The 16564-nt window shown below is 40.5% G+C and overlaps 1 protein-coding gene across 1 annotated transcript in view; it reads left to right on the top strand.

The window, feature by feature from the left end:
• Positions 1-16564, top strand: part of LOC8033077 (MAM and LDL-receptor class A domain-containing protein 2) — a 217299-nt gene that overhangs the window by 125377 nt on the left and 75358 nt on the right. Inside the window, exons 37-42 of the mRNA XM_040210498.3 lie at positions 1444-1589; positions 3297-3381; positions 9647-9769; positions 10866-11021; positions 11850-11938; positions 12890-13057. Coding sequence (XP_040066432.1) covers positions 1444-1589; positions 3297-3381; positions 9647-9769; positions 10866-11021; positions 11850-11938; positions 12890-13057 — 767 coding nt within the window. The remainder of the gene's footprint in view (positions 1-1443; positions 1590-3296; positions 3382-9646; positions 9770-10865; positions 11022-11849; positions 11939-12889; positions 13058-16564) is intronic.

Below are 16564 nucleotides of genomic sequence, written 5' to 3'. Positions count from 1 at the left end.
TAGGGGTGACATAACAGTTTTTGGTTAAAGCCATGGTGGTGCTAAGGTGAAAATGAATAATTTCGCAGAAGCAAGTATGTCGGGCTGTCGGATGTCGGGATCGCGATGGTTGGCGGGAAAAGACCCAGCAATATGTACGACCAATCGCGAGTGTCGCTGCCGTTGTTCAACAGTCCCGGCTCTCGGAAGCTTCTGTTTTCTGCCAAGCTAAAGATCAGCCTGCAGCGTAACGTGCAATTGCCACGTACTGTGCCGCTGCCGTGACATGACCGCGATCCCGACCGACGACGTAACGACACCTTCGTGACGTCGTGAGGTGGAAATCGAGAGGCCACTTTTTGAAAGCGGGAAACGCATTCAAAAGAGATGCGTTCCAAGCACCGTAATTGAAGGGCTCTTTGAAAGCCGCTTCCAAGTTGTGATTCTGGTGGCTAAATTAAAGTATAGGTCTAATAGTCTGAACTCTTTGTGTTACAACGAATTAAATGGGATAATTTGGCAATCCAGAGTCCCGTAATCGAACTTGGAGGCAACCAGAAAGAGGTTGTGCATAAGAGTTCACATGATTGCAAACAGATTTTATTCAGCTACACGCAAACAGAAGATAGGAAGGAGTGTGGATATCATTGACACATCATGTACACCACTGTTTGGGCTTAGACTATTCCACTGAAACCTTTTACTGTGCATTATTTTGGGATTGAGGTTATATTTGGTTGCCTGTGGCGCCATTTTAGGTTCTAGGAAAATCCAATTTGAGAAGCCAGGCATTCGATTTCGTAGCATGGGTTTTTGGACTAGGCCTTTCAAAGTATATCGAGGGGTTCTTTGTATAAACAAATTTCCTTTTTATTCCCACCACTAGGTACGGTGTTCTTTCGGATAAATCACTTTTTAAAATATTCGAGTCATTCACTGATGCTTGGCTTTGAGCCTAATACATACTCCCTAGTGTGCATTATTGTTTACAAGTTCTGTAGCTTCTGCTCCGCTTTATTGTATCATTGCCATGACCAGCGAGAGTTTACTTAACTGTTTGTAAAAAAATATAGACGTATCTCGATACTGACACGTTTGAATACCACTGCTTTAGAGCATGACTTCTCAAACTTTGTCTAGAGAACAACCAAGTTGAGACGTCGTCTGCCTGACTTCTTCCCCCGTATTTTCTAGTTTTAGTTGTTTCAATATTTTTTTCACCCAGCCTCAAGTGTTTTAACAAAATGGCAAACTAGCACCAGCTCACTTGCACCCTCACTGTGTTCGTTAACAATGAAAACTGTTTTCTGTTGTGTCCACAGTGAATTCTCCAGATTCACTTTCTGCTGTAGAAGAAAGTAAAGGCAGCAGAAACCTAACTTTAACGAATCACGTGAGAGCCTACTCTACCCGTGATATTCTCAACAGCATATTAGAAAACTCGCCTTTGTCTTTGAAATGCAGATAAGACGATGAACACCGATCTGCAAATGGTTGTGTCCGGGTACCACATCGTCATCTGGTCGTTGGCCTCGATAACACCAAAGCCAGCCATGAGAGTTTGGACAAATGCCAATATCTTGATTGGCCGCTACAATGGCAGTGTGCAGGTGAACCTTGTTTTGTTTTTAAATTATATCTATCTTTTCATCAGTTTTCTCATATATTATACTGTATTATAACTAGAAGTGTGTGGATATAAAACCTTTGACTCCGATCAAATATGAACTTTCAAAACTGACTGTGAATCGAATCAAATATTTTTGAAGACTAATACATTACATTTTATGCGAACTGAGCATAAGTGCATAAAGATCAATGCCAAGCATGACTTTATATCTTTATAAGTGCCCCGTCCCTTACATTTGAGATATGGACAAATGATATATAAATAGGCATTGGGCAGTGTTTCAGAACGTCCCACAGTCGGTTGATCATCAGCATCACCATGGTCAAATGAGGCAACACTGGGAAGGTTAAACTAACACGACTCTAAGCGTTGTGTTATCGTGCAATGCATTAACTGCTGTGTTCAAAATATATGAAGCGTTAAATATAGTAATGCGCATGAGCCGGTAGTTCTAGCGTGAAAGGGTTTTTACAGGTGCATTCCTGGGTAGGTTAGACAACCAAAGACAGTGACTAGCAGGTGAAACCAAGTAGACAAAGACAGTTTTCTTTCATTTTTACGTTTTTGCGTGCCTCACAATCATCACAAAAGCTAAGACTTCGTCGAGCTTCTTTCAACTACAATAAGGGAACAAAAAGCGCACCCCCTCACCCTCATCGGTTTTATTACCTCGTTTCCCGACGAAACTCTTCCCGTATAAATGGCTGAGCTCATTTCAGAGATCAGCTTGTGTCCTGTCCTCTGGTAGTACTGAAAACAACTCAGGTGACCGAAGAATGAGTTTTTTTTTTTTTTTTTGCAAGCTGGTTGCAGTTTGGACGATGTCGTACGCAATTGCTCGTCACAAGGTGATGCTCGTTCTCGTCGATTGAATATGATGTTCTCCTTTACACAAAACAGAAATACACGCTGCATGGAATACATTTTCCCGTTGGGTACATACATTTTTCTCTTCATTGAGGAGACTGTTTTCTCGCAGTGGTTATGAAGGTAGAACGGTATAGACACGGGCAAAATAGAGCAGCCATCTTGGACAGGTTCGCGATGAGGCGAAAGGCGCAGTTGGCAGTCTGCTCTGCAATCGGCGAAGTGGAAAAAATGGTCGCTTTGGTAACTACGCTAAATCTTCGCAAATGCGTGCAAAACTTCATTCAATCAAGATCTGTCTGCGGAGCAGAAACCAATAGGAATGTCAGAAAACTGGTCTGAAAAGACAACGCCGCAAGTTTAGCATATTAACTCCATATATCGAGTCAAATGGCACATATATAAATCTATATTGAGTCATGTAATGTGAGCAGATTCTTTTTATACATGTTTTATGGCATTTAATTATATCAAATGGCGTTGTATTTCCCTCGGCCTCGACAGAAATCTGCGGAGCTTCATGCCTGCTAAACTTTGAGTGTTGCGACAGTTCGGTACGTAACAGTGCCAGTAAGAGAACGGTGTCAGTTGCAATCGAACACAAGTGTGAACTAATCTGTTGCTATGTTGCTAGAAACAATGTTCCTATGTTGCTAGAATTCGCGTTCCTGTGCCATTTCTGAATAATCGACTAAACGATATAGGGTCTTGGTAAGTATAGCTTGCCTCTTCGCAAAGCAACAGACGTGTGGTGGTATATGCTCCGGTCTTCCAACTTTAGAAAAGCATTGGAATCAGTATTGCAAATGTTTCTTTACAGCTCCATCTAACCGGACTTCACACGCAAAGAGGCACGAGCTACATGGCGATCGATAATATTAAATACGATGGATGCGTTCTGCCGAGTAAGTGACCAGTTTTTATTAGCTTTGTGTGCATGTAAACTCCGGTAAGAATGTCCACTGAAAATAACGATATAAATAAAAAAAGTAGGGTTGGCGATCCTTGGAGATGTAAGAGAAAAATGTTATAATAAGTGAGGGATAAAGACACGGGCACCCACTATAAACAACGTGGCATTGGAACGAGTACTGCTGATCACAATGAAGCGCCAAATAGGAAATAATAAAATTAAACATTAAAAAATATTTTATTCCCATTAATTTTGAGTACACGAGCACCCCAAATTGAGATACATGTTGCTTGTGGCCTAAATGGGCACCTTTGATGGATGGTGCCACCACCTATTTTTATCGCATTTTTGTTGTAAATATTATCCCTGCTTTTATTGAAAGCTGGCTGGCAATTTATTGGATATAAAAAGTAAATAGCAAATTCAGTTTGCCAAGTTTTAGGTTTGGAATTGTACAGGATATCAAAACTTAGAATTAAATACCTGCTCCGGAATTACTTGTAGCAAAGCAATTTCTAATTTGCAGGGGGCTCGAAGGTTTCAAGCTTGTAGCAAAAACGTCGAGATGTCTACATAGACTATTTTCAAGTGTAATATTTGGCGTGTTTGGGTTGGCTTTACACTATCAATTTGAGTGGCAAACAATAAAAATATATGTAGGAATGAAACAGCAAAACACTTTTTGCCAAAACAACGTCAGATCGTCGTCAAAATGAAACAGAATTTTTGCACATATTATTGGATATAGTGTTTCTGAAAGAAACTGCTTTCAAATTTCCGTGGAAATTCTAGAAATATTTTTGTTGACATCCACAAGATCTTTTATCGTATTTAAAACAAATTCACTTAATTTTGCAACCTACTGTAACTGTCTACTTCCTGCGGACGGGCCTCGTGCTGCTAGCCAGTAACCTGAGTTGTAGCATTACTAATTTCAAATGTTCTTCTGTTACATCATTTATGTAAACGCAATATGTGTATAAGCATAATATCGTCGGTGACTTTATTTGTCGTTCACAAGCTAGGGTAATGCATCACGTCCAGAGCAATGAGCGGATAACAAAATGATTATCCGCTTCTGATTCGCATCCGGAGACTTGGTATCCGCTTTTGAAACGCATCGGTAATGTTCTTAAATAATTGTACCCTCTTCCGGTCCGCATCCGCATACTCTGCATCTGCATCCGCATCCGAACCGTGTCCGTAGTATTCGAAACCGCATACAACCCTCCATCTGCGCATTCATTTTACATACATAAATGAAGCATGAATAATAAAAATAAGTCATATGGATGTTATTCTATAAGCCGTCATCTTGCCTTTGTGGAAAGAACTCTTCGTGTCAGAATATGTTGAAAGTAATTTTATCGTATTCCGTTTCATTGCATTTATAAAATAGGTTATCATCCTTTCAGAGACAACTCACATCACTGGAAAGATGCTCGCAGTTATGAGATTGTCTTGGGAATCTGTGACACTAACACTCTGTCCAGAAGATCCGCTCAGAAGAAAGTGAATTATAATATTTATTTCCCATTTTATTTTATAAAACCCACTTTATTGACAAACAAGTAATATATGTCATTTTATTTAGGCCAAAAAATACACAAAAGTGGGAGGAAAGGTTTCAGTTTCAGTTGTAAGCACTAACCCGCAACCCCACGCTTGGAACCATACACTTAAAACAACTCAGTGCCAATTGTCGAGAAACAGAAAATGCGCACATACAGATTATTTCTCTTGTCGAGGTTGCTATTAGATAAAACAAAATATCATCAACGTGGACGAATTCAGACTGGTTCGACTCTCTTACATTAATACCTACCAATGAGAAACCTCTAGACTTTGAAGTACTGATGGTGGATGGCATGTACGAACTGTGCTACAAGAATGAGGTGTGGAAACTCGTACTGGCGCAAGTTCCACTACTCCAGAAGATCAAATTCAGTCTCCTCAATCTACTTGTAGGCGAAGTAGCCACTTGCAGGGTTCTTCTACTTGCTTGCGGCTTGTACGTTTGGAGTTCTTCATGCCCAAAAAACGTTTTCAGCTCTTTTCTTGTCAAACAAGAACAAACAAGAACAAGAACGAGCGAGCAGACTTGTACACGTTACTGAAAAATAGTAAGGAATTACATTTACAATTACTCAAGGCTAAATTGTAATTTATTACAATTACAATTACCGTCTTATGAAAGTGACTGACCGTTACTCCAAAAAGTGATCCGTTACTTTCGGGGCGTTACTTTGAACATTATTTTTCCTCAAGTAAGAAACAAAGGGAAGAGGGTTATTCCACCTGTTCCATTTAATGACCTTGAGTATTTTGAGCAACAGCTGGCTCTAGAATTTCTCGTCAGACATTTTTCATTATCTCTTACTCAATATGTCGACTGCTACGCTGAACACCATTTGAGCTGAGGCACTGGATGGGAGTGCCATATTGTTCCTCACGAATGCTTCATGCTCTCCATTGAGCTTTTTCAGCGAAGCAAAAAAGTACTATTTACTTCGAATGTAGAGCAAAGCTTCGTCGTTGCAGCCGTTGCCTGCTATTTGAGAGATTTAGTAGATCCTTCCGACACTTCCGATACCCGCGATAACGTACCCGATGAGGATATGATGCATACGCAAAGACGGCGGCGAAGCATCGGATATCGTTATCGGAGTCATCGGACCGATCTACTAAAATTCTCCATTCTCCAAATCGCGAAGCTGTAGAATTCATCAATAGCAAAACATAGTTGTAACAGTAAGTGATGATTAAATAATAAATAAGGTTTGGCTCGATGTTCTTCTTCCTTTGGTTCCGAGCAGTTCGAGCCTCACTTGAAACGTTGGTGAATAAAAAAAAGTTTCCAGTATATAAATATAAGTAATACAAGAAAAAAAAGGACACTCATTACTGCAATTAATTAAAACGTCGGTTAAAACAGGGAAATGTAAACGCACGTTCGCCGTGTGTACCTTTCTTGGTGCCGTTCAAAAACGCACGGAGCACGAACCGACTGCAGTTTACTCCGGTGTTCTCCAGATAGACGTCTACTGATGCCACGGGCAGCAAAGTGTAGAGTACTAAGTAAGCCGCGCTATGATCCCCACTCACGAATTTCATTCTCTCCTCAAGCCCAGAATTTCAAGTCTACGTCAGCCACCGTTATGTTTTATTTGTAAAAATATCTGCTTGAGATAAGATAAGTCCTGCTGGAGCGAAACTGGAAGAAGAAAGGAAGACTATTACCATTTTCTAAATGCTCGCAAAAAGCTGACTGACAAAAAGGGTAGGGTAGACGGAGCGTTGTCTCCTGTTGTGATATGAAAATAGTCGTAGTCACTATATCCGAGATGGACATTGTTAATTCTTTTCAGTGCACTTGCCGCCTCGAGCTGCTCGAAGAGGCACACAATCACTTGGTGTCGTCCTCTCCCCGTCTTCGATCGCAAAAAAAAACACGAAGGGACTAAAAAAAAAAAAAAGCGGAAATAACTTGCCCCCCCCCCCCCCCTTTTTTTTTCTTTTCTTTTTTTTTTTGTGAATTGTTTATTTGAGTTTTTGTCATTGATGTTAGGGTCTAAAAATGATACATTCAGGGGCTTGGTGTTGCAAAAAAGGCTTTGCGGAACTGAAGAGTGCCAAGCCTCCCTTTGCGCTGGTCGATTCGCGTGACAGTGTCACTGCCCTCGACTTTACAAAAATAATTTAAAAAAAACACTTTATTCAGAATTGGGGGGGGGGGGGGGGGGGGGGGGTTCTGAAAAAAAAAGTAACGGATTACAAGGAATCCGTTACGTCAAAAATGTAAGGGAATTACTTTAAAATTACTCTAGAAATATGTAATTATTCCGTTACAAAATTACTGATAAATGTAAGGGATTACAAGTAATTTCGTTACTTGTAACGGATTACGTAGAAGTCTGCGAGCGAGCATGTTGGTAAAAAGTAATTAATCACGAGGAAGATACCTAGAATTTGGAGATGCTCCTTCGTTCTTTACTTTCTCTAGGGACAGCGTTTCCGGCAAAATAGAACGTTCTAAAGCGATCTTTAGTTAGGATAAAAGTTTTTTTTGGCGTAAAAAAACAATTTTGGCCTCGATTGGCACCTTTTATTTCAGGGCGACATAGAACATTCTAGACCGATATTTGGTGAGGATTAACTATTTCTTCACGTAAAAAACTATTTTTCCCCGGTGGTCACCTTTTATCTAAGGAATGGCTCCCGCAATACATTTCATGGTGCACTTCAAAGTATCACTCACTTATTCACTCTACACTCTGTTGTCACCTCGGCAAAACTATAGATCGACACCCGCGGGTGTCCACATCAAATCCGCATCCGCAAGCCCTGGAATCCGCATCCGATCCGCAATCCGCCAAATTTGATTCATTTTATCATCATTCGACAGTTTTCTGCAAATATCCACGTGTGATCTGCGGGTAATCTGCCAATAGGCATGGCTCTAATCATATCTACTAATGTGCGACAATACGAATACTAGTTTAAAAAACTACGCTGTTCATTATTCATTTCGAGTTGAACTGCGATATTCATACTTTTCGAAGTAATGTTCTTGGCGAGTTAGACCGGTTTAGTGCGTTTCTCACCTGGCATCAGTATATTGCGGGAAGGTAATAACAGCAGAGCTTACGCCCTCAGCGGGTATTGCTTCCCCGTAGTGCGACAGTATGCAGTGAGAAACGCATTCAGCGGTGCTAACCCGCTGTAATTATGGATATATATGGTTAGAAAGCGAGGTCTTGACAACTAGCGCCCCTCTTTCGTCTTGTTTTTTGTTGTTATTTCCTTGACAAATTTGAAATAAAAAAAAAATATTTGCGTATAGGAAGCAGACTTACAAATCCCATCAAATATGATTGCTGCAGGAATTTTGTCGTTAACATGCCACGCTTAATAAATATAGATACGGTAAAATTAACTGAGATTAGTAAAATGTAAAGGTGGAGGAATTGGTGCATGATCAGCTAACTAAAAAAGAGAAGAAATGAACACAAGAAAAAAATAGGAGACACAGCGCTGTGTTTTTCTCTGTATACTGCTTATAGTCATGTTAATTTTTGCGCTGACTTTATTTATCTAACTGAGCTTTGAGGTGGACAAGTTGAAATTGGAAAAAATTCACGAGCTCAGGTGAATTATCGTTGAACCCTTTGGCCGTCGTCGCGGTGCGTTTTCGGCGGCGATTAGACATTTGAGAGTGCCCGCCTAAGTGCAAAACCACGCACACCACAAATGGTGCGGCTGCTTGGTGTGTCCTTGGCAACATGTAGATGTTACATTTGCATGACATTTCACTTTTATAGGGTCATGTAGTTCTAAATGTAAATGCTACGCGCACGTATTGCGTACGAGATGATCGCGTTGCATGTGGTCACTTTGGCGATAGTGGCTTCCGACTCAGAATTTTAACACTTCTCATAATTGATTTAAGGGGATGAGAGCTTACCACTTGACGAAAAGCTCTGTAATGTACGCCGGATTCGAGATATGAAACTCCTTGAATGTCGCGGAAGCGGACATGCAAATTAAAACTGAGTGGAGCAAAGGTGACACACTTTCACCTTCAATATGTCAATTTTATGCGTCTGAACCCGAACCGCTTGCCTAAGGCTGTACGTGCTCCCGCTAGATAATTAAAAAAATCGTACATTCGCCATTTTTTGTACTATTTTTTTTTCAAACCAAAACTTGACAGCTAAAACATATTTTGGGGAAAAAGTTCGACCTTCAAAGGTTAAATCATGGTGCACGCAAGTGGAGAACGTTTTGAGGAACTGTTGAATTAAAGTTCAAAAATATTTAGTAAAAACCCCTATTTGTTTGGAATCCGCTTCAAACTCCATATCCACTTTTTGCACATGAGTATTCATATCTCACCCTTTGAGCACATTACCCCTTGTATACATATTTAAAGTAGGCATAAACGGATGCATGATGCCATCCCCTTCATTAGTAACAAATTGATATATGGCTCCGAGACGGGAGGCGGTAAGCTAGGAAATGTAAAGCATATTGTCGGAGCGCGGTCTTTTTTTCGTAAATGCTTTTCTTTTGTTGTTCGGGAAAAGCAGTCAACAATATTAAAAAATAAAAATCAAAGCATTATTTTTTTTACATTGAAGATCAGTGTTGAATGTTTTCCATGCTCAGATTTCGACAGGTTGCATGTTTACATTGTGCAACCACTGCTTGAGCTGGTTTCCAACATCAAAACGCTGACTTGCGTGCGGCTGTTTCAGGACGCCAGCGAACTGAGTGTTCGAAGGGAGAATTCAGCTGTGGCAACGGAGTGTGCATCGATGAGCGCGACGTCTGCAACTATGTGGATAACTGCGGTGACGGCAGCGACGAGTGGAATTGCGGTGAGTCTGCCTCCCGAGGTGCATTGCCTGAACACGGCCAGGTAACGGACAACTGGGAGGGCTTTGGTTTAGAAGAGGGACGCTCATGCCAAAACGAGAGACAAGCTACAGTTTGCCTGTGGGGCGGTTCCACGAAACGCCTTTTCGCGTCCGGTAAGCCGTATTCGCGAGGTTGATGAACAGCTTCAAGTGTTGAAAAGGTTGTCAGAAGTATTTCTTTAAAAATAATTTTATCAGGAGGTTATGGTTAATGTATGGTGGCATGGTGAATTCGGCGGAAGGCAAAGACATATTGGGCTTACTTTTTTGACGCCGGGTTGCACACTATTGGCTACATCGTACGGTTCTGAAATGGGGTCCCTGGAAAATCGTTTTAAAATCTGTGAAACCCTGTAGTGGCTGTTAGTTGCACTATTATATCCTGTCATAATCATAATTAATTTGTACCATCCATCCCCCTGCCCCTTAGATCTTCCACCACTTCCAGTGTTTCGCAAGGGGTTCCCTGATTATTTCTGGTTAACAAACACTGACCACATTTGACTGTTTGTGTAGTGGTCAATGTCTATTTTTCACTTTATTCGAACTGAACACATTAAATTGCTTGGTCAGTGGTTTGTATTGAGTACACTCTTGATGGCTCAAAGCGGGCCCCCAAAAAGCATTTGATAACCACTGGACTCTTTGAACGTTCCCCTTGTTGTCAAAACTATTTTATTGCTTCGTTTAAACTGGGTGCATTTGGCACTTTAGTTGTGCTCTATGTCCAGTTATCACATCGCTTTAACTGTTCACATTTGCTTGGTCGTCTATTGGTTTATGTCTAGTACACTTCTGGTGGTTCACAAGGGGTCCCCAAAGAGCAATTGAGAACCACTGACCTCTTTTGACTGTTTGCCTGTTGGTCTAAGATCAAACTGTTATCACTTTGTTGAAACGGGGCGCATTTGGCAGTTTATGTCGTGGTTTATGTTAAGTGATATTTTTGTAAAAACTCTAGGAAAACGTTTGTTTAGTTGACGTGACTGATGAATCTCAAGCCAAATGACACTTTCCTCAGTGAAATGCGCAACAACTGCTGGATGTCTCCTTTCAGCGGACCACAACCTCGGCTGCAACTTCGACACATCTTTTTGCGACTGGGTGCCCCTCGTGCCCAGGGGAGACTTCAGAGGATTCTGGCAGAGGGCATTCCCTGTCCTGTACCCGAATAGTGGTCCCACGAGAGACCACACGACGGGTCTCCCAGAAGGTGACTAACATCATAATATACTACATTAACATCCCGAGCAGGTGCCCATTCGAAATTTAGAGATAATCATCTAAAACTGGGGAATGGGCGCTAGTTGGGTAAAGATTATGGAAGTATCTCTCCTTTGTGGATTTTACGAATGTTGCAAAATTGAATGCTGGGTGCTATCGCGGAATTGGCGGTTTCTCGGAAGTTTATGCTATACCAATAACGATAACTACAGTGACCTTTATCCCTGAAATTATGTAGTGTATGAAGTAGTATTTAAAAAGCGATTGTTTAAAGTTTGATAAAATTCATTGCTGACTATATAGGCCAGAATGTCTGCATAGTGTGGACAGTCCGGACTATGTAGACATTCCGGTCTATACACTCCAGACTGTCTTGACAATTTAGACATTCTGAATCACATAGTCAAAACCGTACAGACTATGTAGACATTCCAGACTGCAGAGTTCAAAATGTCCAAACTAAAACAAACCTTCACCAATGCCTCTTCTAGTGCACAGTGAAGCTTTATTACTCTGAAATCCTTATTAGCACACTCTACCATTCACGAAATCTATCACATCTCAATATAGTGAAGAATGTAAAAAAATATTTATAGTCCGCATCTCTGGATATTCGTCACCACTTCACATTGCAAGATTGAAGCACGAGAATGACTATAATCCTTAAAATATGGTAGTCTAGTCTATATTTGGAATGAGAAAGCACAGTGAACTACTTTTCTACAGCCGATATAAACATTGAATAATAAAGGTCAACTGGCACTATGAAACCAGCACTACGAATCGTTTTTTAAACACCATTAATTTTGCTTTCTAGGGAGGTTTTTGAAACTTTCTACAATATACCAACAGAAACTCGATGCATTGATCGCTGGACCTGTTCTTGATTCCAGCTATGCATGTGGGGTGAGTGTGATGAAAAAAGCGACTGGACAATGACCGTACCTGTACAGTGCAAAAACTCAATGCAGCAATACTTTCAGAACTATGACAAAAAACTAGCAAACATTATGCTAGTACCACAACATAGTCTGAGGTTGGAAGCTAAAAGATATAATGGTAAACTAGAAATAAAATATTCAAACTCATTTTATAACTATAATCTATTTTGTGTTCACCTATTTTCAATCAGAATTTACTTTTCGCGGAATCTTCTGATTTCACAAAATGCAATCAAACCTGTATAGCACGAGCTTGTATATAGCCTAAACATAATAACGTGAAGTACTTAGCCTCCTAAATAAATGCTAATACAAAAAAGAATTAACCAGAAATGCATCCTCCATTGAAAATAAAAGTTACTGATTAGGGCGCTCTACTGGGATGCACTGCAAACTGGGTCCTACATTATAGAGAATGTTCATAACATCAGGCCAGTTTGACCCCTCCCCCCAGCCCCCTTCCACCTTCTCCTCGATTTTTTCATTGATGCCGTGATCCTGGTGACTAATGCAAAGCGTGTACGATTGGCTATAGTTATGGTCCGAAAAGGAGGTTTCTCGTTCATTAGATGTGGTGTCAGGAAAGTCGGGGAAAATTTATTTGTGTTCTTTCAGACTGTCTTAATGTTCCTGGCGGACGGAAAACCCCTTCTTGTGATTTCAGATATATCTTCAGATAACTGGAAATATTTATTTTACCCACTAAAATGGCTGAGGGCTCGTTACTCTGAAGCATTTTTTTTTTTTTTTTTGGGGGGGGGGTTTAGACGGGATTTAGGATTTGGTATTATCTTTCAAATAACGAGTCATTCAGTCTCACACCGTAAGCTTAATTTTTCAGGCATGTGGCGCTACCTTTTCTTGTAGACTGATGCTACACTACATTTTTTGTGCTTTCCTTTTTGATCCGGAACAGATAACGTTCTTCTACATGATCCATGGCGACTTGCCGTTGTCCCTCACGTTGAATGTGAGGTCCACTGCCAACGGGACCCTGAGAGAAGTGTGGAGGGCAGAAAAACAGACTGACTTTTTTCACTTTGTGATACACAATTTCTTGTTCGAAGAGCAAAAACCTTTCCAGGTAAGGCATAGACCGCTTTTTAGTTATCATTGCATATGCCCAAAAGCGGTGTATACGTAAATGTAAGGTCATTTTTATAATTTTTTTATATATATTTTAGTGATAGTTCTTTTGTGCCTGCCATGTGAGCTTAAAGTTTTATAGGAAAAACAAGAAAAATAGGACAGGATGTGGAAAAATAGGACAGGATGTGGAAGCATGTGGAACCTAGGTCAATTCTTATTTTCAAATAAGTGCAAGGAATCAAACCTCATAAGAGACCTTATTTGACAGTGTAATTAATCACCCTTATTGTGCTAAACCTCGATCGTTGTCTGCACTGGCCGTGTACAGGATCTGATTTTGGAGAGAATGGTGATGTAATTCTTGAGCTGAAAAGTCAATAGACTCTTTACAATGTGGTGGCATAGGAACTTTTGTGATACGAGAGAGCCAGAGTCTCATACTCTTCATAAGATGTAGTTACCATATGCACCATGAGCCTAAACAGTGTGGTATGCGCTGCACCATTTGCATCAAGCTTCACTGTTTTGTACGTGCTTGTGCGTCGGGCTTCCCCGCTTATCACCGGTGTTCATGTGTCAAGCTTCACCGCATCTCACTTGTGCACGTGCATCGAGCTACTTTTTTTAGATTGTAAACTAAATAAAGATATCGAAATTAAAATTTAAAAGCATTGTCGAGGAAACGTTATTTCAAAATGAAAGGTAGGAAGGCAGACCTTGTTTGAACCCGAAAACCTGTTTTTTTTTTTTTGTTTTTTCTAATGGCGAGACAGTGGTTCTGTTCAGAGCATATCTTAATGACTATTTTTTGTGCGAAGGCCACTGTTTTAGAAACTCGGTGTCTAGAAGCTGATCAGTACACCTAATGCTACTGCGCTGTCTTTTTATTAGCCTTGCAATTTTGTGGCCTGTTATGCTCAACTGCAATGATCATAGGTGAGCAAACATTTGTAGCTGCTCGCCATACCAACAATAGTAGATTCTATGTCCATAATGAATTTCAATATTATTACAGAAGTGAATATTTTTATTCACTAGACTACTAGATAATCTAGACAATTGCACTATAGTTTTAAAGTTAAATACCTTATCAGAAGAGGCGTGCTAATATTTTGAATCTGTAAAAAATTAACGATAGTCTTTGCTTGTTTGTTCAATTCGCAATGCACTTTTATAGTTCTAAGTGTTTTCATGAATATCGGAAAATGACTAATATCTTCAGAATTATGCGTTCCTCGCGCCAAACCTCAGTGCCTTGCACTGCCCCGAGGCACGAAGACTTCCCGCTTCGCAAGAGCATATTTGCGTCAGGCTTCACTGCTTTGCATTCACGTACATTTTTGGCAATGATTAAAGTTCTATCGTTGATTTAAAAGGGAAGTATCGGGAAACAATTACATGGCGGTATATTGAAATAAAACAAAAAATCATTGCTTTGCTCAACATGCTTTATTGTTTTGCCAAACTCATCACTGTCTTTTTAACTATAATTTTGGCGAAAGTGTTCTCGCATATTAATTCGTCCCTTTCAATGTGTGTGCTCTCCAGAAAAAGTGTTCAGCCTTGATTTGTTAAAGAATTTATGTTAAATTTTCAGTAAGTGTAAACACCTTGGAGAACGCTTAAGCTTCGCCTTTAAGAATGAAACATAATAGTGAAACATATTAACGTATAATCTCCTTCTCCTCGCCAAGTCGTGCAAGCGTGCCTTGCGTGGCCAAATCAGAATCGTGTCTGGCTCGGTATCGAAGGATCTTGGCTTCGAATCTCGCCTAGAATTATTTATCTTGAAGGCAAATGAATTACCTTATAGACTGAAATCATTTGAAAACTGCGGTAACCCTTGATTCGAATTTAATGTCATGTTTCAATGACTTTATTTCCACGCGTGACTTCAGGTTTCACGTGAGCGTTGTGGGTGTTTGAAATTTCCGCGCGATGTCATGGGCATATAACGTCATGACTTTATCGACCTATCAGGATATTCGCGTTAAACCACTGACGCCGGCTTTTCTGCAACACGAGCTCCTTAACGCTATTGCATTAATAATTGTACTTAACAATATTCTACTGTATTTTCCGCTGTATAAGTCAATATATTTTTAACATGTTAGTTGTTACGTTTTTTACAACGGTGCTACTTACCGTAAAATCCAGTATGAATGCCCATCCTCGGTGATCTGATAAACCGTCAAAAATATTTCGTGGGCCATATTTGGGGATGATATATCAAAAGCACCTAAAAATTACAGATGAACACTGCGACATGCACTGTCAAACTTGTGACACGGTTACTGATGCCGCAGATTTCGGAGACGGAAAATTTGTGCTTCATGGTGCGTTAAATGTGCAGTATACTGCGGGAACTTGCTATGAACTCGCATGTCACGGGAATCAGTACCTCAGATCCTGAGGCTTATGCGATTTCCATCGGATATTGCCTGATGTCCTACGAGAATGTGGCATGGGCGATGCTCTGAAAAGTTTACCCTATCAATATTTATCCAGAAAATTGCAATCGGCGATCTCTCAGGCCAGGGTATTTGTACTAAATTATGTATCTTTTTAATATCCATGAACATTAACCGAAACAATCTAAAGCATGGCGACGTTCGTCCGCCACACTTCCGTAACGCCGACGAACATACGACTGACTTATACGATTGACCGACTTATACAGGGTGTTTTTAATCGAATACAGCTTTTTTTCTAAATAAATACTGTGGCAGCTATAGAAATTCAGTCTGCAGAAGTGAGTAATAAGGCCAGCTGGACATTATACTCACAAAAAAATGCAACTAAGAGACGTCTAATTAACAAAAAAATCACTAATTACATTTGTTTCATTTCATGTTTTAGTGCACATGTTTGTATTGAAGAAATGGAGGCAATCATCGTTAAAGGCCAGCCCAGTTTTTAAAAATACTGTATCGAGCACGCAGTTGGAGCTGTTCATTGCCAGGTTTCATCCTCGAAATCTGTCGATACCAAAGCCAAACGCGCGATGCCCGCCGGAAGGAGAACCCTCGTTTGACACCGGACAGTCACGCGCTAATGAAAAAAAATTGAGTCACTATTTTAGCGTCACAGCACGCCGGAGCCGATTGCCGTCTGTGTTCCGTGGCTGGCGAACTTAAGCGATGCTCCATCTTAGAAGCCATGACAAGCAAGGTACTCAACTCTAGTTTGCCAACCACTGAGCGTTGACGGCAGTCAGCTCCGGCACGCTGTGACGGGAAATAGTGACTCGAATTTCGTCATTAACACATGACTCTCTGACGTCAAACGAGGGTTGTCCTTCCGGCGGACATCGTGCTATTGGTTTACGTATCGACAGATTTTCAGTACGAAATCAGGCAATGAACAACTACAACTGCGTGCTCGAATTTACATTTTTAAAATCTGGGCTGGCCTTCAACATGTGCCCTGAAATATCTAATAAAAAAGTAACTGTAAGGTTTCGTTCATTCGCCATTGTTTAGTTGCATTCTCGCTTGAACAT

The sequence above is a fragment of the Ixodes scapularis genome, unplaced genomic scaffold (genome assembly GCF_016920785.2).
Source record: "Ixodes scapularis isolate PalLabHiFi unplaced genomic scaffold, ASM1692078v2 PGA_scaffold6__148_contigs__length_123643588, whole genome shotgun sequence".
Lineage (NCBI taxonomy): Eukaryota > Metazoa > Arthropoda > Arachnida > Ixodida > Ixodidae > Ixodes > Ixodes scapularis.
Note: the sequence above shows the minus strand (reverse complement) of the source record. Positions and strands in the feature narration are given on the sequence as shown.